The sequence below is a fragment of the Thunnus albacares genome, chromosome 6 (genome assembly GCF_914725855.1).
Source record: "Thunnus albacares chromosome 6, fThuAlb1.1, whole genome shotgun sequence".
NCBI lineage: Eukaryota > Metazoa > Chordata > Actinopteri > Scombriformes > Scombridae > Thunnus > Thunnus albacares.
Genome location: NC_058111.1, coordinates 33,377,916 through 33,401,013, shown reverse-complemented (window position 1 = coordinate 33,401,013; position 23,098 = coordinate 33,377,916). Strand labels below are relative to the sequence as shown.

Here is a 23,098-nt window from a genome sequence, read left to right as displayed (position 1 = left end):
CATTATGGCATTTTTCTATAGTTTTGGGGGTAGTCACGACCAGCCATGACTTCATTACACAGCACCGTAAAGTAAAATAACTAGTTTGTCTTTTGGAGGTGTGCTGGTCGTCTGCAGTTCTTCTCTAGCTCTGCTAATTCAGTGAGGAACATGTTTCACTTCCCGTAAATTCTTCACAATAAAAGTCTCCTGTTATTTAGTAATTTCAAAGCTTTTAATTTGAAGCAGTAAAGCAGGAAATTATGGGTTTGCATTGGTGGTAACTTAACACAACCCTGATACGGCTGCCCCTCCAGCTTCTGGAAAACTGGCCAATCAGAACAGAGTGGGCTCATCGGAAGGGGGACCTTAAAGAGACAGGAGCTAAAACTGCCTGCTAGAGACAGAGGCTGAACTGAGGGGCTGCATAAATAAGGAGTTTTTTGAACTGTGAATCATGCAAAGCTACTCTAGGGGAATCCAAAAATAAAAATTTAGAGCTGGACATGAGCATAATTGGTCCTCTATCAAACCCTGAGGGAGCCACAGGTAATGTGTGTTGAAGAATAAAAGTTTACGGGTGTGACAGAAAGTGTTCTTTTGAAGTTAAAGTCCTCATCTTTTATTTTTTAACAAGACACCTTTTATGTGCATTATTAGTGCATCCAAATACTTTTGTCATATTACCACTTTTTAAAGTTGATATTGCAAATGTGTTGGAAAACGGTTGCGTATTTACACGTCCAGTAGACACAGAGCAACATTTGTATTAATTTCAAGTTATGTTTGTGTGCATCTGGTGAATGTAAGCCCGGTATTTATTCTCCGTTTTGAATTTAGTGGCATTTAGCAGAATGCACTTGGCAGAAATGGAAATTCATAAATATGTTTTAATTGGTGTATAATCACCTGAAAATAAGAATTGTTGTGTTTTTGTTACCTTAGAATGAGTTTTGCAGCCACTATAGGTTCTCGCACATGCTTAAAAGGGGAGGGGTCGGTTACAATCTGCATCTGCACTGCTAAATGCCACTAAATCCTACACACTGGTCCTTTAAGTCCGTTCTTGTTTTTAAAATTTGAAATCTTGTCTGTTAGAGTCCACTCACTCAGACTACTTAGAAACATGTGACATTATAAGCTGAACTATGACTGACAGCATTGCAGTACCACACATCATGAGCCTCAGCTTTTTTCCAGTTGCAGTGATGTAGGGCTTGACACACGGTAAAAGAATAAGGTGACTGTCATGATGTTAATACAGTTGAACAGGGACATTGATATACTTTGAGCCTTTATTTGGCTTACTTTCAGGGGAACTATCTTGAAAACAAAAAAAACTTTAAAAGTGCACAGACTGGTAGGAGATCAGAAGGAGAAAAACTAAAGCAACCTCTATGTGCTGAAGGACTGACCCATCCTCATGACATTTTGTCTTTAAAAAGTGCAGAAGAGAGTGGAAATGTTTCACTCTTTGCAATGTTATGAAGTACAAATCCCACATCTGAAAGTCATTTTCTGTTAATAATAAGAGGCATCAAAGGACACCTAACTTCTTGTTATGAACCCTTCACATGCATCCAACTGGAGCTGAGCCAGTGATGTGGGCTTAGTGACTGTGATTCATAGATTCTTAGTGGCGCTGTGGTTGGAGTGCGAGCAGTACCTGAACGCCCCATAGGCAGACAGAAGGGAGATTAAACAGATGTGTAGATCCCTGGGATTCTCCGAGTTGGGACTTGGGAATGTCATGTCCTGGTTTAGTGAAAGATAATGAATTATAAAAAAAGAGATGTAACCCAAGGCATTTTGCACTCGCCTCTCCATACCCAGTCCATGCCCTCCTCTCCTGCCCCTCCTCCATTTATCCGTGCTGCTCTTCCAGAGCAACACAAAATTTAACTCAATATATCCTCCCCGGGAAATGAAATAAGGAAGTCTGTCTTCAGCAGGGCCTTGATGGAGACCACCTTCTTGACGTTTTCCAGGGACTGCCGGCCCTGTCTCTCTGACGCCGTTGCTGTTGCTTCTGCTTTTCCTATGTCCTCACTGACACTGAGACAGGCAGTGTTTTGACGGTTTGGCGAATCACCCAGGCGTTGCTCGACACTAATGCTGAAAACATGCACTGTGTTGAAAAGCCGAAACCCTGACCTCTGGCTGAATGGCACAGCCTGGTTCTTCCCCCTACAGAAATGCTTGGTAAATAACACTCTGGTCAAAGACAAGAAGGAAAAAGGCTTCCGGGTGCAGCGCTGTACTTTCCATTGGGCCTGTTCATAAACTTACTAAGGTCCTCACACAATTTTTAGCATATAATCATTTTGAAATAACAGCTTTTGTTAACCACCAAAAAGGATGCCGTCTTGACACTTAAATGGAAAACAGATTGGAGCCTTGGCCACTACAGCGGTGCTGGTTTAGAAGTTGGTTCAGTCAGCTCTAGGCTTAGATTACAAGATTTGCAAATTAAAGGAAAACCAGAGAAGGGAAAAAGCATGTGTGCTGAAGCCCTGTACTTGTGGATTTCCAGCCAGGCACACTCAACATAATTTTATCAATGGAAAGGATTATGCGTTAAGTCCAAACAATGTATGGATCCAGTGATTTTCTTGACAGTAAAGCTACATATGCGTCCCTGCCCCTCTCTGCACCAGTGCCAGTGGGCTTTTGGAATTAGTAAAGAATGCTGGTGCCATTGCAGACCTTGGTATGTCTGCTCACATTTCTGGAAAGGATTTGTGTTTCCTTCCCCTACTCGCTGTTGTTATTATTTTCATTCATTTTAATTACATGCACAGGTATTAAAATTCAAAGATTTAAAGCTTCTTGTTCTCAATGAATGTAAATTATATGGGCAATATGGAGGCAACTTAACTATTTGTGGGTGTTTGAGTGCACACACTTCTTGGGCAAAAGTTCAGTGATGAATAAGCGTGCTTTGTTCTCCGGAGTTTGGGAACTGTCAGTGACATTTCCAACCTCCAGCTACCCCCTCACAACATCTCCAGATGCTGAGAGGATGTGGTCCTTTTTTCTTTTAACCATAGTCCTCTTTCACCGTGTGGATTACTACTGGATGTGCTATTTCGGGGTTTGGGTTAATACACATGGATATTCCAGTCAGATATCATGGTCACTGTTATGGAAGGGCTACACAATCACTGGCCTTTTATCTGCTCCACACCATGAATATAACCACTGTCATCCCCTGTGCCATATTATTTTTTTTATTTTTTTATTTGTCAATTCCAGAGGCAATAACAACTAATTCTACAGTCTAATAATTCCCTCCATTTTGTTAGAATTTTTCATCATATGATTAAATATTGTTCACTGAGGAAAAAATATTGATTAATCATACTAATTATAGATTAATTATATTTACATTTTTGTGGAATCAAATACCAGCATTAAAAGTGTTAATCCTGAAGAACTCTGAAGTATGAAGTTTGTGTTGTGGATTTGTCAGCTCTTGTCGTGACTGGTGGTCACATCAAGTGCATTTTAATTTATTAAAGATCCCTGTTGTTGGTAGGTGAAATTCCAGTATAACAATAATGTGACGGTCTCAACTCTGCAGGAAATATATCACAAGAAGAGAAACTTGTACACAGCCACAACAACAAACAGACAGTATGGTTCGACTGGAAGATATTCAACCTTGTCTTTGTTTTCCCTATATGCTACATGCTACTGGAAGGCTTTCTCAAGTTTGTTTTTCCATTTATAAGTATTGGAGGGTATGTTGACAATGTCTTACATTAATGTTGGAATGGAGTGATGCATCTCTTGAAGAGATCTTTACTCTGCTTCTTCTTTTTTCTCCCAGATGCACTGGTAATCTGAGACACTTATACTGTTTATATATATATATAGCTATCTATAACTGTGTTGGAGGGCCTATGTGTCCTCTTGTCTCTGGAGACTTAAACATTGTTCAATTTTAAGTCATTGTGTTTTTATTAGAGATGCTACAAAGTATCAGTTGTTTATGCGGTACATTCTGGCTAAGACTCATGCTCAAATGCAATATTGGTGTCTGTGAAGATTCTCAGTCATCCAGGTCATGGTTATCCAAGGAGGGTTGAATCGAGGGCAGCTGGACTTGGTTGTAGCTACTTGAAGACGTTTCACCTCTCATCCAAGGGGCTTCTTCAGTTCGAACTGCCTGTCTAACTGACTGTCCCTGCCAGTCAGTTAGAACTGAAGAAGCCACTTGGATGAGAGGCGCAACGTCTTCAATTATCTACCACCAAGTCCAGTTGCCCTCGATTCAACCCTCCTTGGATGCAATATTGGTGATTTCCACTTTGACTGAAAACAACAGCCAATTCCATGATGCACAAAATGTGACTAAATTATGCTTCTTAGCATGGGATAATTTCTGGGTCTGGCAATATTTCATTATTTAATAGCTTGTAACCAAAGTCTTTGGTTTTTCTATTCTCCCAAAGGCTGTTTCTTTTAACTCTGAAAATGGGTTTTGCCTAACTCCAGTCAGCTAAAAAAACTGTTCATGTTCTTACAGAAATTAAATGTGACAATTTTATTGGGCAAGCTGGTCATTTTTATAGCCCGGTTACCACTGCATACACTGTCTAAAGGCAGTAGACAGATGGAGTTGAGTCTTTGTGTCTTTGCAGTCACATTTTAGAACCAATCCCAAATATTCCCCCTTTAGTATAAAAACTGTTCCCATGTCACATAGATAGTTATTGGACAATAAAGTTTGCATGGTACTGAAACCAACAAATTCCAATCAAAGCATCTAGAAAGGATAGCATGTGGCTAATAATAATGGCACCAAGCTGTCTCAAGCATGCTCTGGTTGGGTGTTCTTTCACAGTTCAGTGCTACAAGCAGAGACATTATATCTGACAGACTGTATCTGCTCATTACCATTGCCACCTCCTGCCCCTCACATTGGCAGTAAATGCTATGCATAATGAAAGATAAATGTACAGCAATCATAATTTCATACTCCTGAACATCTATATTTAAATCTGCTTAAAATCTTTAGTATAATAATTCAGGTTATTAATTACATGGTTGCCAGCAACAAATTCCACTTAGCCCTCACAAACACATTTGATGGCAAAAGTCCATTGTAGCTTTAAGCCCTTGTGTTTCAGTGCATTTTCATGACAGGTCTTGCTCTGCGGACCGGATGTATCCGTCTTCTAAAGTGTATTAAATGGAAATCATCAAGCATTTGTATAAAACGAGCCACCAGATTAAGGGGATTTGGAGAAGTGATGCTTTTTATCCACCATGAGGTTATGCTGTTCTTCACTGTCACATTATGACCACCCACAGGCGCGCGCACACACACACACACACACATACTCATGCTATCCAAGCCAATGTGTACACTGTTTATAAAAGATGCAGGGTAGATATGCAACATGTATCTGTCCAGTGATTCAACTTGCAACTATTACTTGTAGGGATTTGTTGGTTATCCTGGTGACTGTACAGTAGATATATTTCATTTGTCCTTTCACTGTCATCATGTTTTTTGTGAGGTTGTATTGATTATGTGTTCATAATAATCTCAAGGTTCAGTAAGGACATCACACCAGGATAGAATCCACAAACACTAGCGTGATATTTTTCTCTTGATCTTCAAAGTTTGTCTTCAGTTGTGGGCAGGAATGTCATGTTCTCCATTGGGGAAAAAAAACGCTTTTGATGAAATCGTTCCCGGACCCTTTTGTCATGCCCCAGCGTGGAAATGAGAGTGGCTGTAATCTGGTCTTCGACTTCCCCTTTTTCATTGCTGCACATACACACACACATACACACTAGGTCAGCGCATAGTCAGAGCTTTTGGGCTCAGGCTTCACTCTAGAGCGTTTATTTTGACTTGCATGTCTGTTTTATGTCTGTCGAAAATGGGTTCTGCCTCGCCAGTTTTCCCCCTTCAAATAGGAAGTCAGATTAAACTCAGTAGTACTGGAAGTGGTGCGTATAAACACACCCGACAGGCTGAATGATTAGTAATGACTTTTCAAACCTTTACCACAACCCAGTTCTCTCAACCCGGCCTCTGTGGTCAAAGCAATTAATATTTTCTTTTACTAGAGTTTAAACTTTCTCTTTCCCCTTTACATTAAACTAAGTATATAGCAGCACTATTGTAATTTTTTTCAGATGTTGGATGAAAGATATTGTATTATTGGCTTGGTTAAGTGACACTGGTGGCTCTTACCAGGTCCCATATTTATCCAGTATTTCAGAGTAGGAAATCAGTCCTAACTAGCCAAAAAATTTAGGCTTAAGAGTAAAAGCATTTCATCAACCTTCTTAAGTTAGGAAATGATTCCAGCTCTGCCAGGATTTAGGAGAGCTGCAGAGTTGTCCTAACCTGTTAGGTGCTGCCTGGAGACTGCATTCAGACATTTTGTGTAAAGAGGGATGTTCCTCGAAGACAGCAAGCTTATTAAAAGATAGTTCTGGCAGAAACAAAAACTGAAAATGTGAAAGCTTTTTAAAAGTAGAATGCATGGCAGAGCTGTTGTGTTGGATTGTATTCGATTGTACCGTGGCCAGTGAGTGTAGTGTGTTAAGTTGTATTTCCCATCACAGGGGAACAATGAATGATGAACTGGACAATGGAGGAGAAGATAAATTCCATGTTTTCAATGGAGGTGGACCTTACAGCCCAAAGAGGATTTTCAGCATTACGGCTGTGTGTGCAACACGCACAATACATGCAAGATACAGCACTATATCACTAAATCAATGTGATTGGATAGGGCTGACTGGGATATGTCACAAATCTGAGTTAAATTACCACAATTACTTCAAATATATCCTATTTACATTTATTGTTTAAACCACTCAGTGGCTTGCCAGTGCCTAATGCATTGAATATATAACCTGTAGCTTGGTCACCTATATTATTTGGCCTCTCTAGTCAATGGCCTCTAACTGGCAAAACGATAGTGCTGTTTATCTATTTTGGCAAGAGAATGAGAGTTGTGTATAGCTGAAATGCCAGGAGTTCAATCATTGTACTATCCTCCAATTGTTAATGGTAGAAGAATCTTTTAGTCACTTGTACTGAAACACATAAACGTTGTACCCTACCTTCAAGCTGTCCTGTTACTCGTGTCCTTATGCACAAGCAGATATAAGGCAAAGTTAACTTGTCATGTTTCTAGATACAGCTTTGAGATGTCAAAGCAGAAGAAAGAATCCTCCATGACCAGATGTTTCTTGTGTCAAGTGCTTCCACTTAACTTAGACAGAAAACTGGCACAGAAAACTTAAAATGGCTAAAATTGGAACTAATGCAAGCTATGGTTTGGGTAATGAATATTAATATCCACTTCACTGCTGTCAAAGGAAGAAGGAGTAAGCTGGATTTATGGACTGCATATGCATAAATTCCCATGCTGATTTTTTTTTTCATTGTTGCGATGCTTATTGTTTTGTGGTTTGTAAAATTATAAGATTGATATTTTTTTATTTTTGTTTTACCTTGTCTGTCACTAGTACAGTCAGAATTAATAGTATTGTTTGACACTGTGCTGCACTTTTAGGCATAATATGATGCTTTAATATCATAAACACACATGCATGCACGTACACACAAACACACATAGGGGAGTGTGTTTCCAAAATGCTGGCCATTATATGTGCAGTATTAAACAGTGAAGGAAATGTATTTCTGGCAGCTCTGCAGACATGGAGCTGTGGTTGAACTTTTTACCCTAATTACTTTCCTACTAATGCCTGCAGCTTGCCGGAATCATTGCGGCTCCCTCCAGGCCCCCAGCAGGCTCTGATGTGGCCAGCGTTTGTTGTGTATGGGGGGCTGGTGTGAGCTCAGAATGAGAGGAGTAGGAGTTAAAAACAAAACAAATAACAGGAGGAAGTAGGGAAAGAATGTTCCAATACAGTATTTTGATGGTTACTGTCTACCTTTTTTAATCCCAGTAGAAATGCAATTTTTGTCCTTTCTGTCGACATAGTGAAAACATGGCACAGTGGCACAGATCCCAAAACTATCCCACACTAATAAATTCTCCATTATTATTATTAACAAATCTGGCCCTGCAAAATATTTGTCCCCCTGATGAAAGTTTTTAACATCTTAGATTACATCAAAACTTTTACATAATTTTCTACTGTAGATAACAAAATAAACACAAGGCTGTAGATGCCAATTGCTGTAATATAACCTTGTTTCCAATCTAATACTACCCTCACACAAGAGGCATTAAAACTATAGTTGTGCCATGCTTAAGTCCAATAAACCTACCAGAAATTATAGTTAAATGTGAGAATTACACAATCTTAGCCTGTGGATTAAGGTTCTACAGGCTAACAGGTTTGTTCTTCATAAAGAAAATGGTTGGCAGTCGAACAGAAATGTGTGTTCATGCCATTTTCACCCTCAGATACAGTCCTTAAGAGTGTTATGAATCTGTTTTATCCTAAATGAATTAAAATATCAAAACATATAGACCTGCTTTTCCACTGCACCAGTTACCTGCCCTGCAATGAAAAATCCAGAAAAACTGGCCCATAGTTGAACCTAATTGCTGACCCCTGCTGTAAAACATTTTAAGGTGATTAAACTTCAAAATGTAAGTTCCCCTGCTGCCTTAAAAATGGGAGTTCACTGAACTAAATTTAGATAATTAGTTCAAAGTCATCTCATGAGTTGCAGCAACTGACAATCAAATTTACATTTTCTCAGTTTGAGGAGTCCATCCTTCATTAGACACACAGAATTTACAGCTGTGGCTGCTGTTAGAGCTACTTTTGACCAGAGTGAGTACAAAGACAAGGCTGTGAGGCTGTTCCCTGTGACCTTGTTCACTTCTAGTACAGTGTACAGGGGTAGGGACTGAATTTGATACTAAACTTCATCATAGTAAGCATTGTTTTCATTATTATGAGAAAAAAACATTCTATCGTAACATATATTAAAGACACACATCAAGTTTCCATCATGTATGCTTTCTTCAAGCTACAAAAATGAGGGTACTCTAGAGAGTTTTCATTCTCAACAATGCATGCTGGGAAGTTTGTGACTGTGCTGATCATTTAATGAGTTACATGAACTCTCAGTAGTACATTCATTCAATCCAAGGCACTCTTGAGTCTTGAGTATAATAATAAAACCTTAATCAAGGCTTCCAGCTGAAACTTCTATGAAACTTTTTCATATGAATTAGATAATGTTAAGACAAGAATTGTGATATCTATTTATAGTTATGTTAAGTACATCATTAAGCAAAAATACCAGGCATTCACTGGCTCCCATATCTTTCACTGTTTTATAGAATAAATGAATTAGGCTAATCAAAATAAAAATAGCTGACAAATTAACTGATGATGACTTATTAGTTGCGTCCCTAGAGTAGAAATATTATTAAACAGTAACTATTTCTCATGGTCTAACGGTTGAGTAAATATTTGCATCTTCTAATAGAACTCTGATACACAATATGATGTGATGCTTTTAGTGTGAACAGTAACATGTTATAGCAATTCTGAACATATTGTGTTAAACATACTGTATTGTATTGTATTGACGGTTACAACAGAGTAAAGTAACCCACTCACTCTGCATGTTGCATGAGATTTTAAGCAACTGGAATAAATATCCTAGTGCCAAAAATTTTAATTTCAAAGCAATAAAATACTTAAAATAGAATTCACAGGTGGAAATCAGAGTTATGCTACTTTATTGGTCTAAAAGCTTATTCTGAGGCCTTTCTACACACCCAAGTATAAAATTCTGGGGAAAACTTGTTGAGTGTTGGCATAAACTACTGGATATTGGCAATGTTAATCTTAAATTTCTGGTTTCAGTATTCAAAAGCCCATATCAGTTGAACCCCAGTGGAAATACCAGTCCTCAGAAGTTCAACAGTCTCCAGTTGGAGCATCAGCCTTCTCTCTTTCAACAGAGCCAGCCTTGACTTCCCAAACCGAGCTTGTATTTGTTTAGCATTTCCACAGCATGTAATTGTCGTTCGTATTTGGGGAGCTTGTAAAACTTTGCACCAGTCGGAAATGTGGTGACGTCCCTTCCTTGTAAATGAATTTATTTGCCTGCTTTTTAATTCCCCCTCAGGTCTCCATCTATGCTTTCCACAGCCACATGAAATCTTGTGGTTTTGATCCCCTGGTTTAGTTCACATTCATAAAAAGATGTGTGCAGATTCTCTCAGCCAGAGGGAAAGTGCTCATGGAATAAGCTCAGCATAGATGTGAAAATTAAAATAACAGATGTCAGCATGTTTCATCAAGGAGGAAGTACATAGACTAGATTGATGATAATGGCACGATAATAAGACACGCGCCATCTATAATGGTCCTTAATGACCATTGTAAACAGTTGCATATCTAAAATTAAGACTCACACATGGTTGTAAAAGTCACTTTAAACATTGTGTTGTAAAGGAGGTTTTCCAAATCTGGTGAAGTGCAGCACAGTGGCAGAGCAGCAGGACAGAGAAATGACCCAAACAGCCAGGGTTTACTGTAGAGCCAAGCCAAAGGGAGATGGATTCAGCAGGTGTGCCCTGCGAGGCTTAACAGCATAGCAATTAAGGATTAGAAAAATCCAATTTTGACTTGTTGAGAACTTGAAGCAAGCCAAGTCATCACTGTGGGTGATCTTTTTTTCCATTTAAAGTGAAAGCCTACAGTACAGCTGGGTGCTTGAAATGTTTGGACACCAGTTGCATTATGACACCCAGGTTCTGGTACCCGTACCACAAAAATACATTTCTCAGTATCAGTGAGGAAAACACAGCTTTTCTGAAAAAAAAACATTTTAGCCACACTAGTGGCAGTGCTTTAACGGTGGCAACGTCGGCCAGCCGGTCAGTCCACTGCTTTAGTCCAGACTGAACATCTCACTCCATCCCATCTTTTCCTCCAACTGCACAATAAGATTGACATTTTTGGTTTTGAGTAATATGTCTTGTTAGTACAGACATTCATATCCCCAGAAAATGAATCCTAATGGCTGTAGTGATCCCCTGACTTTTCATCTAGCTCCATCAGCAGGCCAAAATGTAACTTTGTTCAGTACATTTGTTTCTCACCAATGCAAAACAAATTCCCTTCCCATCCGCCTCATCTGTACTCTGTGTGTAGTGTTAATTAGTAAATGTTAGCATGTGAGGGTGAACATGGTAAACCTGCTGGTAAACATCAACATGTTAATGTTATAATTTTCCAAATTTGGGAAGATATTTTGAATCAGGACCAATCTGATCAAACAAAATGTAACTTTGTTCAGTACATTTGTTTCTCACCAATGCAAAACAAATTCCCTTCCCATCCGCCTCATCTGCACTCTGTGTGTAGTGTTAATTAGTAAATGTTAGCATGTGAGGGTGAACATGGTAAACCTGCTGGTAAACATCAACATGTTAATGTTATAATTTTCCAAATTTGGGAAGATATTTTGAATCAGGACCAATCTGATCAAACAAAATGTAACTTTGTTCAGTACATTTGTTTCTCACCAATGCAAAACAAATTCCCTTCCCATCCGCCTCATCTGCACTCTGTGTGTAGTGTTAATTAGTAAATGTTAGCATGTTAGGGTGAACATGGTAAACCTGCTGGTAAACATCAACATGTTAATGTTATAATTTTCCAAATTTGGGAAGATATTTTGAATCAGGACCAATCTGATCAGAGAAAAAGCATACAAGACTAAGAATCAGAGCAAGCATTCTGGGTATTTAAGTTTAATTCTCTGGTAGAAGCACATTTTGGCCTGTACCCTAAAAGTACTAATGTTTGATACTCAGTTCTACCTTACAGTAGTGTAAGTTGTGTAGGAATAATACTTTTTAATGACTTTTTATGTTGCATTAGTGCTTGTTTTTAACAGAAGTTTAGTTTTTCCTCTCTTGGATCATGTTTTATAACCACTTTGTGTTCTGTAGCTGGCAGGGCCACTCCATCTTCTCCTTAATTTCTGGAGTAGCTTCTTGTCCTATCAGAGGAAGTAAATGAGCCAAGCCTCCTTTCCTCCATCTCCCTCATTTTGTATCCTTTCAGACCCAAGGGCCAGTTTGAGTAATAGTAATTGACACATTGATCTAATAGGGCCATCATAATAGGCCTGTTACTGAGCTGGGGAATGGTGCTCGGCGTCACCTTAACATGTGCAAGGACTGACATCCCGCCATGATCCATAATGATAATTGTGATTTAGCCTTGCTTTCAACCTACGCCCCAACGTCCCCGGCATCAGGAAATCTTATTACATCTGACCCCGCATTGCCTCCATTAGAACTGGGTCATTTGTTAAAATACTGCAAAAGCAAAACAATTGAACCCCGTGCCATTTTGATTCTATAATAGCAGGTTATCATTGTCCCCTTGAATCAATTCCAGAGGCCCATTTTTCGGGATAGAGCTTTGAATTGGATTGATCGGACTCTGATAATGCTGAAATCGATGATGCAGCCGCCTGAAAGTAAATTATCGTCAAGTGAAATTTTTGTATTAATCTTAATGCCTGTACTCTTGATTGGTAATGGTAGCAGTGCTTGCATCGTGAGGTCCTTTGAAATGTTGACGGAGATGTTAACCATCAGGCCTGCCTGCTATGATGGAGAAATGAATCAGGGTTTGTTCAAAACTTATTTCTGTGGCACCTCTTTTATCTTCTCCAGTGAGCATTCTCTGGGACTGGAGGGAGAAACACTATTTGCACTAACATCCATGCACTGTCACATACACACACACACACACGCAAGCCTGGGACAATATCTTATTTCCTGGCCTGGCCTAAGAGATCTGATGGCTCACTTGGCGCCATTGCAGTTCTGTTGCTGGCTTGGGAAGCATACGGTAGCCACACTCACTATGTAAATGTGTGTGTGCTCACGTGTGACACATGCTCTCCCTGTGAGTTCAATTCATATATCAGTCATCAAGATGGTTGTTGGATATTGTTGGAGCAGTTATTTCATCTTGCATCTCAGGGTGTGTGTTCCTGTCTTTGTCTGCGTTAAGAAAAATAAATTGTGTGTCAAAGTACCGCTTGTGTTTGTTATGTGTGGTGATGGCTTCATCATTGGGTGATGGATTCCTGTTTTTGCCTGTGGTGTCAGCTGCAGCTTGGAATCATGGTTCTACATCAGCTCAGAATAGTAGTTTCTTGTCCAGCTGTGCACAGAGTTGTTAGACAGTGTTCCCTGGGATTGTGTTGAAACCAGATTATTGTAGATGGGGACTAAAGGCTCACTATGGCCTGCTGTTTTCTGTAACTGCAGCTACAAAGAAGGATTAGCCTACCAATATGGGATTTTGTGATCTTTTCAGTGACATACTCACAGATTGGTTACTTCTGAGGGAAGGGGGAACTTAATGTTGCTTTTTCAGTTGTATGGTGGTATGCATTTTTGTATGGTATTTTATTGACATTTGTTGTGGCATGGTGTGCTTCTCTCTTCAGACATGTATTAGTCTAACTAATTATAAAAGAGGTTAGCAGTAGCCACTTTAATACTGCAATAAGAGCTGATTATCCTTAGTTTTGAAAACAAATAGAGCTAATAGCGATATTTTTTTCCTCAACATAACACCTTTAAATACTTAGAGCTTGTCGTCTTTCACTTTATGGTCTGACTAAACACAATGATATTCAATGTACAGTAATATAAAACAGAGAAAGCAGCAAATGTTCACAATTGAGCAACACCACATTCAATTTATAGAAAAACTTGAGTGAGTTGATCTTGACAATTTTCAGGAGGCATGAAGAGATAATCAAATACTGATTTAACCTTTGCTCTCAGTCCTAGTGCTTGTTTCTCCTCGAACACTCTACTAAGAAGTGCTCTCTATTGCAGTACTCAATCAGCAGTATGTCTTTGGATCTTCATTAGCCAATGGATACAGCTCAGCTTCTACAAGCACCAGTACAAAGACTGTAACATTGTTTGGCATTTGATGTCATATCGAAAGAAAGGAAAACAGCGTGGATGAAGTGAGGGGTGAAAGGAAGGGGAAGAAAAAGCTGGATAGACAAGCTGGTTTCTCTGTCATCAGGTCCATTAAGAGCTTCCCCCTACTAGCCTACTTAGGCCACACTCAAACTAACAAAAGCGCTGCGCCAAAAACTCAACCTCCTCATTCATTTCAATGAGACAACTGTATTGGTGCAGCAGGGTGAGTGGGGGGTATTGTAGGTTTGTTCAGCAAAATGTTGATCATAGGCTCAGATTTTTCCACAGCGCAATGCAACACCATTTTGCAACATAGTGAATAGGACAAGTGCAAATGCCGGTTAGAGCATTCTGTAGCATCTGCTGTATAGTAGCATGAGAGAGAGATTCAAGTACTATGTACTTAATCATCTTCACACTTGGCTAGTTGCTGCATGAAGGGGGCACACTTTGGTTGTTAGTTTTAAAAAGATATAAAATTTGTTGCATGCAGTCCCATGAATTCCAATGTCAAAAAGGTGAAGGAGGAAGGGATGTCAGATGCTATTTGATAATCCATCGAGCACTTCATTTGAAGCATTTTGAATCTTAGTTATTGCCCTGCAAGTGTTGAAACATTTGAGGAAGTTATTGATATTATAGTGATTTTCCATATTTGTAAAATCTTGCCTCTGAGGAGTATGAACCACCCTCTGCTGTTTGGGAGTGTCAACTCATGGATATATTGTGGTTAGCGGTATCAAAATGTTCTTACTGGCCACCGTCAGCCCAACAACCAGCAATTGCTGATATATTCGGGGGCAACTGTGGGTCAGGAGGTAGAGTGGGTCATCCACTCATCAAATGCTCGGCAGTACAATTACCCGGCTCCTCCAATCAACATGTTTAGGTGTCCATGGGTAAGATACTGAACCCTGAATTGCTCTTGATGGCTATGCCATTGGTGTGTGAATGTGTGTGTGAATGATTAGATCCTACTGGTGCGCAGGTTGGCACCTTACATGGCAGCCCTTGCCATCAGCGTTTGAATGTGTGTGTGAATGGGTGAATGTGGCTTGTAGTGTAGGAGTGCTGTGATTGGTTGGATATATAAGTGCAGTCGTTTTACCATATTTGCGCTGATGGGTGTGTGGTGCACGTGGAGGTGCTGAACAGAACTCATGAGAGAACTCAGCAGCCAGACATTTCTCCGTTCTCTGTTTAGGAGCAGCTGATAGTGTCTCTGAAATAAGAATAGCTGGTCCACCTGAAAGGTCAGTCTACCTTAAATGAGCCTGGTCAGGTTAGGCTAACCCATTGTCGCTAACTTTGAGGCTAACCCCCTTCACTCCAATCAGCAGACGGCAAGCAAGCAAGACACGAGAACTTGCTTGATCTTGAGGAACTGACAAATAGACTAAACTGTACAGACATTGCACACAAACTATAGTAAGTTAGTTAAAATCATGCAAAAAATCACCCAAAAACAACTGGCAAAGGACTCAGCCAATTGCCGATATATTTGTCCAATCGCCCAAGCCTAATGTATTATTCAAGCCACACTTTTCAAACCACACGTAATGGCCTTACAACAAATTAAAACCCTTCACTGGCTGTGAGTCACTGGTGCTGGTAACAACACACTGCAGAGGTATCACACAAATTTTTCCTTCTCCTTATCTGTAAGTGCTTCCAGGATCCTGACAATTTTGTAGGCACTTTAAGATGTCTTTGCTCCACTGTTTGCCTTTGGTACTTCACCCAGTGTCAGAGTTCTGAATCAGAGAAGCAGATCTCTTTCCACCATAAAGATGAAAAGGAGCTACACTAATGATTGGAAAAGGCAGACAGACCTTGAGTCGGTCAGTGGAACGTGTGCTGCAGAGAAATATCCAGTATGGCTGAGGTCAACTGTGTCTTGTAATGGCTGTAAGGTCTTCACATTATGTGCTTGTTATTTGAATAATGTTCAGATTTTTCCCTTGGTGACTTGGCAATAGTTGCCCACTGCTTAAATTTGTTATTTCCTAATGGTGTCATTGGCTGTAGTCTGCAGGAAGGGGTTTTCCTCATTGATCAAGTCGTCAAATCAGTCTAACCATCCATCATACCCTAAACTTAACAGTCAAAATATAATCAAACCTAGAGTGTATAAGCATGCATGTGTTTTTAGTTGTATTACAATGTAATGTTCCTCTTTTGATTAAGAACTCTATTCCAAATTTTGAGTCATTGTGTTTACAGGCACAATTTACGTTGACTTTCATTGTAACTTTAAGATCTATGGCCAGTGCCTCCTATTTGTCCAAAAACTGTCCATGCTGAGACTGATGAATCATATACCTGCACTCAGTATGCACAAGCAGACTAAATAGACTGTTGAAAGCACTTAGTCCTATGGCAAAAGAAACAAAACTAACACCACATTTCACCCCTGTATTCTCAGCCAACACGGCACCACAGGCCTCACCAAGGGTGACATAGACTGGAAGACCGGTAGAAGCTTTCCTCAGAGCGAGAAGGAAGGGGCACAGGGGACGGGGTGGTGGTGGTGAAGGAGGAGGAGGGGAGTCTTGCTTGATTAAGATTTATGTCTAAATTTTCCTTTGCCAGCAGCCACTGCCTGCTGTCGGATAACCTCCCTCACATAACCCTCTTCTTTGCTGTGTTGATAGAAGTGCTTCTAGTAAATGTGTTGCATGACAAAGCCTTTCCCATTTTGCCCTTCATTTTACTCCCCTTCACAATGTAGACCCTCACAAAGGATAGGCCAGTGGGACATGGTGGAAACAAATACAAAATGAATTCTCCAGGGAGCTGCTGAGATAAACAATGTAGAAGATGGTTTGAGCAAAACACTGTGTGGCTTGGTATGCAGTTCTTTGGCAGGAGGCTTGATGTTTTCTTCCTACATATCCACAGAAGGGTTTCTCAGATTATTTCAGAAGTGCATACATTTGTTTTGTCATGGTAGTGAATATTTGTTACCTGCCAAATTTTATGAAATGATAAGAAGACTTTAAAAAAAATAAAAATTACTGGCAAGGTCTGCATTTGCAATGATGTTGGCAATGAGTAAGAAAGTTGGACACCAGTTTGGCTAGATCCCATATATAATCTTCCTGATTTATTGAAATATAATAACAGTTTTCCCCAAAACTTCCTACCCATCTTAGAAAAGACAGATAAATTCATATGACCATGATAAGAACAAGAGAAAAATAGTCATAAAAATGTGTCAAGCATAGATGAGATCCACACAGCTGTACACATTGTAAGTTGACAGAAATAACAACTTAAATTAGCATATTAGATCTACCCAGAAGAAGTTAACTGTAGGCAGGTTGGATACATCACTTACAAAACAAAACAATGCAAAGAAAATGCATGGGATAAAAAGATATATCTCTGGTTCTGCTGCCTAAATTTTAGTTCTTTTTTTAAACTGTCCATTGCATGCCCAACTGCAAATATGTGTGCAATGCTAAATCAGTGGAGTACTTAGCAGCCCTTTAGCACATGATTTACCCTGTGGTTTTACTCAAAGACAAATTTCAGATGTTAGTGTTGACTGTCATTCTTCCAAAGTGTATACTACCCTGTGGTCCACCTTTATCCATAATTACTTGAGGACTGCCTTAAGTATTCAGAGACTGACTGACTGCATTTGTTTTTCTGTGTTTTCAGGACAAGCCCCCCTTACTGTTGTGCTGACCTGTATTCTCTACGGACAGGGGAAATGGTCAAATCAATTCAGTTCAAGACACCCATCTATGATCTACACTGCAACAAACAGTATGTTGGAATAACTGATCTTAAAAAAAATCAAATTTTTATGACATATTACATGGTTATTTTGACTGTATTGATTAACTACTTTCTCCTTCTTGCAGTATTCTTGTTGTCAGCCTACAAGAGAAGATTGCAGCATTTGACAGTTGCACTTTCACCAAGAAGTTCTTTGTTACAAGTAAGGAACTTAAACACTACAGTTTCTAAGTTTCTAAGTATTTATAATGTTGGTGTTATAAGAAGTTCAAACCTTATACGGGAATGTTGGGGAAATTTCGAACTATCCTTGCAATTTGCCAGTTGATGCAGTGGTAATCAGTACCATAATCATGATTGTTGGGCAAGTTACTTGAAAATTGTAGTTAATTACTGATAATGCATAATTAATTGTAAAAGTAATGACGTTACATTACGCATTAGTCAGCAGCAAAAGTAACGCATTATATTACTTGTTACTTTACTTTCGTTTCATAGCCATCTGCCCCGTCAAAATTTACTTAAAACAACTCAAAATCCTCCACAGCCACACATGCCATCTTTTGTATTTAACAAACGAAGAAATAGAAAATGAGAAGTTTGTGGTTTAACAAGCAGACAGGATACAGTTTAGAAGGATTTACTGACCATCCAACAGCTAGTGTTAGTGTAGTCTCAGTGACTGCACACAGCACTCCAGAAGTCCCAACTTCAGCTACAAGCTACACACTCCCTCCAACTCTGAACTAAACTGGCATCAGGTGACTCCTGAGCGTAGATGTACCCATGGCTAACGTTAGTAAGCCAGCTAAGAACACACAACATGAGAATTAGACAACGTTTGTCCTCCTCTAGAGCGTCTGTCAGCTGAACCCAGAGACCACACTGATATCAACCCTCCATTAATCCTTGTGAGACAGCAAGCACACCGACCCCCAAGTGTAAAAATAATGGAGGGTTGCTGGGATTAGTAACTGTAATGTAATTACTGATTTTCAAATTGTAATCCCTTAAACTACTGCTACTGAAAAAAGTAATTATATTACAGTAACGTGTTGCAAAGTGATGCCTGTAATAGTAGTGATGCCTAACCTTTCCATTATCCCATTTTGTTCTTCATCTGTGTTTATCCCATGTTGATTTTTCCACCCTCCTTGCTAGTTCCTTCTGTTAAATTGCGCATAATAATTATGATTCCAATCAGAAAGTACTTAAATAAGAGCTTGTATGTAGATCATCCTTTGCAAAATGTATTTATTTTGTTGTTAGGGAAAACATATATTAATGAAATGTTATATGCAGTAACGCAAACAAACTGCGCTAGTAACAGTTTTTCTCATTACATCAGTACCAACATTGCCGAACATGTTCAGTGACTTTGCCACGCTGGCAGCCAAACAAAAACAAAACAGATCATTGCGTATAATACAAGCAGCCACCAAGACTGGCTGAAGTGCTGTTCTCTCAAGCTTTGCATTGTAACTAAACTGCTTTTATCAAAACATGATGTGAGGCTCTCCATTTAAAACCGAACACAGAAAAACTGTTTACAACACAGCTCTTGCATCTTCTTGGCTGTACCTGTCATGTCTGCTGAAGAAGGTTGTGAAAGAACCATGGAAAGAACGGCCAGACTGTATTACAAGGCCGTTACTGTCCACTTAAGTCATTGACTGGAGTAAACTGACCTTACTGGCTGGCTTTAATGTGTCTCCTCTTTGTCTGCCTGCCTTCCCTATCAGTGTCTGGCCCACAGGAAACCAAACATGCTCAATAGTTATTAATCGTTTCTGAATGCAGGGGCCTCCTCTTCATAACGTTGTTTGGTCTGTTTGGGCAGTAAAAGCAGTAAACAAAGGGTCCTGTGAGCTCTGCTTTGGATGAGCTATTCTACCATTGTGTGTCAGCTTCTTGTCCAAGGATGTAATGGTGGACATGTCATGTTTTTATGAGCACTTAAGGCTTGTCCCATGTTTATCTTTTTGCTTTGCATTCAAGTGGTGCATGCTGTTAGCTTGGACTCGACTTGATTTCACAGTCTTGTCTAGTTTTTAGTCATACTAGCAACATGGCTGTAGGAATGGCATTGTCTGTCTGTTAGTCCAGCTCTTTGGTCCAGACTGAAATATCTCAATCTGTGACTTGGATTGCCATGGAATTTGGTACAGATATTCATGGCCCCCAGAAGACAAACCCTTTCGACTTTTGTTATCAAATGACTTTTTATCTAGCACCACCATGAGGTTGACATTTTTGACTTTTAAGTATCCTGACAAATATTGGATGGATTGGCTTGAAATTTGGTGCAGATATTCCTGGTACCCAGAGGATGAATCCTAATGATTTTGTTGATCCCCTGAATTTTCATCTAGAGCACCATGAAGTTGAAGTTTAATGTCCAAAAATGATTAGGTATATTGCCCTAAAATTTGGTTCAGACATTCATGTCCCCCTCGAAAAATAATTGTTTTCTGAGCTTCAAGCAAAACCGCATTTACTCACCTATCTCATTTTGCCACTTCAAATACCTCTTCAGTTTAGTGAAGATGTACCCTAACTTGGATTCAAACGCTGGTTACTTTGTCCCAAGCTAATTTATATTTGTGATTTATCTTTAACTAAATGATATAAGAGGACTAAAATAGCCTTGAACTATAAACCTATAGTGTAATGTACAGAGAGTGTAGTGACCTTTCAAATGTGCTTGACCTTTACAGCTGTGCTGCTCTAGAGGCTGTGTTCATGCACACAGATTGGTTTTTCCTTTGCTCATTTTGCACTGTGGAACAGACTTTGCCGTGCTTATGCAGGCACTTCTCTTGCACCTTTTCCACTGACAGTGTGAGCTTGTCTCACTGTCTTGTGTGTCTGCAATGACACATTGCTGTTTTCATGGTGATCATTAAGTGCATCTTGGCATAAGGATTCTGTAAGCCTAGTAAGAAACATTGGCTTGGTGGAGTGCCAGGCCTGTACAACTGTAGGAGAACACAATGTATATTGTAGGACCTTAATGTACAGATAATGAGAATAAGGCACTTATTATTTTGGTAGTAGTAGCGAAAGCAGTGGAATTTTTCTTTTTTGTTTTGGTGGAAAATTTTAGAGATTTTGTTTTTGACTTAAGGAAACATTTAGTACATTTGGAAAAATGGAAAGTTTAAACATGGAATATCAGAAAGAGGATCATCTATTGCCACGCTGAAAAAGGTCTCTCAGGGTTCGTTCTTCAAAAGCCTGAACTCTGCTTTCAACTCCTTTGATTCCACCCATCATGTCTGTTTCCTCTCCCCACTCAGCCCCCTGCTCTCCACCCTGGATGTCAAACACATGTTATCTCACCGCCCGGGCTCCCCTCGGCCTTGGAGAGGCACAAAAGGCTTCTTTGGCGTTACCAGCAGCCCTTGTGGCTTACCTCAACCTCCCCCTTCTCCCCACCAGCCCCTTCCCCAACACAGCACACTAAATTACTGTCTGCCTCCACCTCATCTGCTCCCTGAGCACTAAATTATTGTCAGCAAGCCATTTCCCCCACACCTCCACACACTTACATTAGCTCAGTGTGTGTGTGTGTGTGTGTGTGTGTGTGTGTGTGACGAGGGCCCTTGTTCTTGAACACAGCGGGTGTGATCATTATTGGATCAACATTTTGTTGCCTGTGTGTTTACACATGGTGGAAACAGGCAGACTGTCACTGTCTGTATCTGCTTGCGTTTAAAGATATTTATGACAATATCAATCATTTCTCCAGTCTGTTTACAAGCACGTGTTTTTGTCTTGCAGCACAAGTGTGAGACGCCCCTTGAGTTGGAGCTCAGTTTTGGTGTTAAGTCAGACCAGTTCTTGTTTACCTCCACATTTGTTTGAGAGGGAAGGGAAAAATTCGTTCTAATAACATCCAAGACGTTTATCTGGTTGTGAGCGCTTGGCTTTGTTTGTCATTTAGGATTATTGGTCTCTATTTTTATTTCTGCTGACAGCACACCAGTTGTGTTTGCGTGTAAATGTGTTCATGTGTGTTTGTGCCCCCACAGGGATTATTGTGTTGGTCAGTCAACAGAGGAGCCATCCTCAATTTATTGGGTACCACAGTCTCCATTAGGTCATACTGCACACACACACACACACACACAGACACGTACAGACACGTCACCCTCATTAGACTCCCATTTATCTTCCCAAATAAGAGACTCCCCACAAACACATTAATGGTTTAAGATAGTTTCAGACACTCTCCAGGGATGAGGTTTGTGAAAATCCCTGTGTATGTGTTCTTTTTTTTCTGGCAAACTTTTCATGAGGTTATTTACCAAAATGTGTATGAATGTTTGTTTGTTTTATTTTTTTTCTATCGTAATTATCATTGCTGCTCTCCTTAATATGACTGTCTTTGTGTCTTTTCAGGCTGCTATCCCTGCCCCGGCCCCAGCCTCAATCCAATAGCTCTGGGAAGCCGCTGGCTAGCCTACGCTGAGAACAAGGTAGTCTACATACACACATACACACGCTTATCCATTGCAGAAGTGCCTTATCAGTACAGCGACATATTTACAATCCAAAAAATGCATTTTATCTATTTTCTGCTTCTTTAATCTGTCTGGATAAACAACTCATTCCAAGAAGAGTCCACTAGAGATAATAACATTTTGAAAATCAACAGATGCACAGGAGTCTTCAGTTCTTTTCTGCTTAATGGGATTGTTAAGTATTTACAAAAACCAGAATGTTCTATTGGGCACTCTGCAATACTTTTAATGCATAATAGTGTTTGGTGCTGGTCCACTCAAGTAATTGACAGGTGGGGCCACTGTTTGTGTGACTGCCTAAGGATTTCCAGAAATGACAAAATCTAGTTATTGAAGAGTGAGTGTAATACTGGGACAAAGCTATTCAAGTGATATTGTATTTGAAATGAAATCAGTGCAGATTGGCTGTATGGTCGTGTAATGTTTTTCGCTAAATTTGCAACCAATTTCATCCAAAGAGTGAAGAGGAGAGACTTTTGAATGTCTGAAATCTGGGTTAATTAAGCATTTCCTCTTCATACATCTAGACTTAAACTATAGGTCTTGTATTATCTGTAAATCTTTTGTGTTTTTGCAGTTGATCAGATGTCACCAGTCTCGCGGCGGAGCTTGTGGTGACAATGCACAGTCCTATACAGCTACAGTGATTAATGCTGCCAAAGTAAGTGATTAAACTGGTGGATATCACAAACTTGCAAATAGACAGATTTATTTTGTGCTGTACCATAGATAGTTCATAGATAGGTTCAATAGATAGATAGGTGAATAGAGTTTTTATATTTTCCAAACATTTTTATGGAAAAATCTGAGTGGCATTGAAGAAGAATACTACTGACAGCTCAGCATTAAGCTCAGCATTTTCAGTTTCATCACATTTTATTTTTAATCGTCTTAAGTGAC

General features: G+C 39.6%; 1 protein-coding gene across 3 annotated transcripts in view; it reads left to right on the top strand.

The window, feature by feature from the left end:
- bcas3 (BCAS3 microtubule associated cell migration factor) overlaps nt 1-23,098 on the top strand; it is a 361,548-nt gene that overhangs the window by 20,210 nt on the left and 318,240 nt on the right. For all 3 annotated transcript variants that reach the window (XM_044353189.1, XM_044353190.1, XM_044353191.1), the window contains exons 8-11: nt 17,592-17,699; nt 17,798-17,874; nt 22,077-22,153; nt 22,776-22,859. In XM_044353189.1, the coding sequence (XP_044209124.1) occupies nt 17,592-17,699; nt 17,798-17,874; nt 22,077-22,153; nt 22,776-22,859 (346 nt within the window). The remainder of the gene's footprint in view (nt 1-17,591; nt 17,700-17,797; nt 17,875-22,076; nt 22,154-22,775; nt 22,860-23,098) is intronic.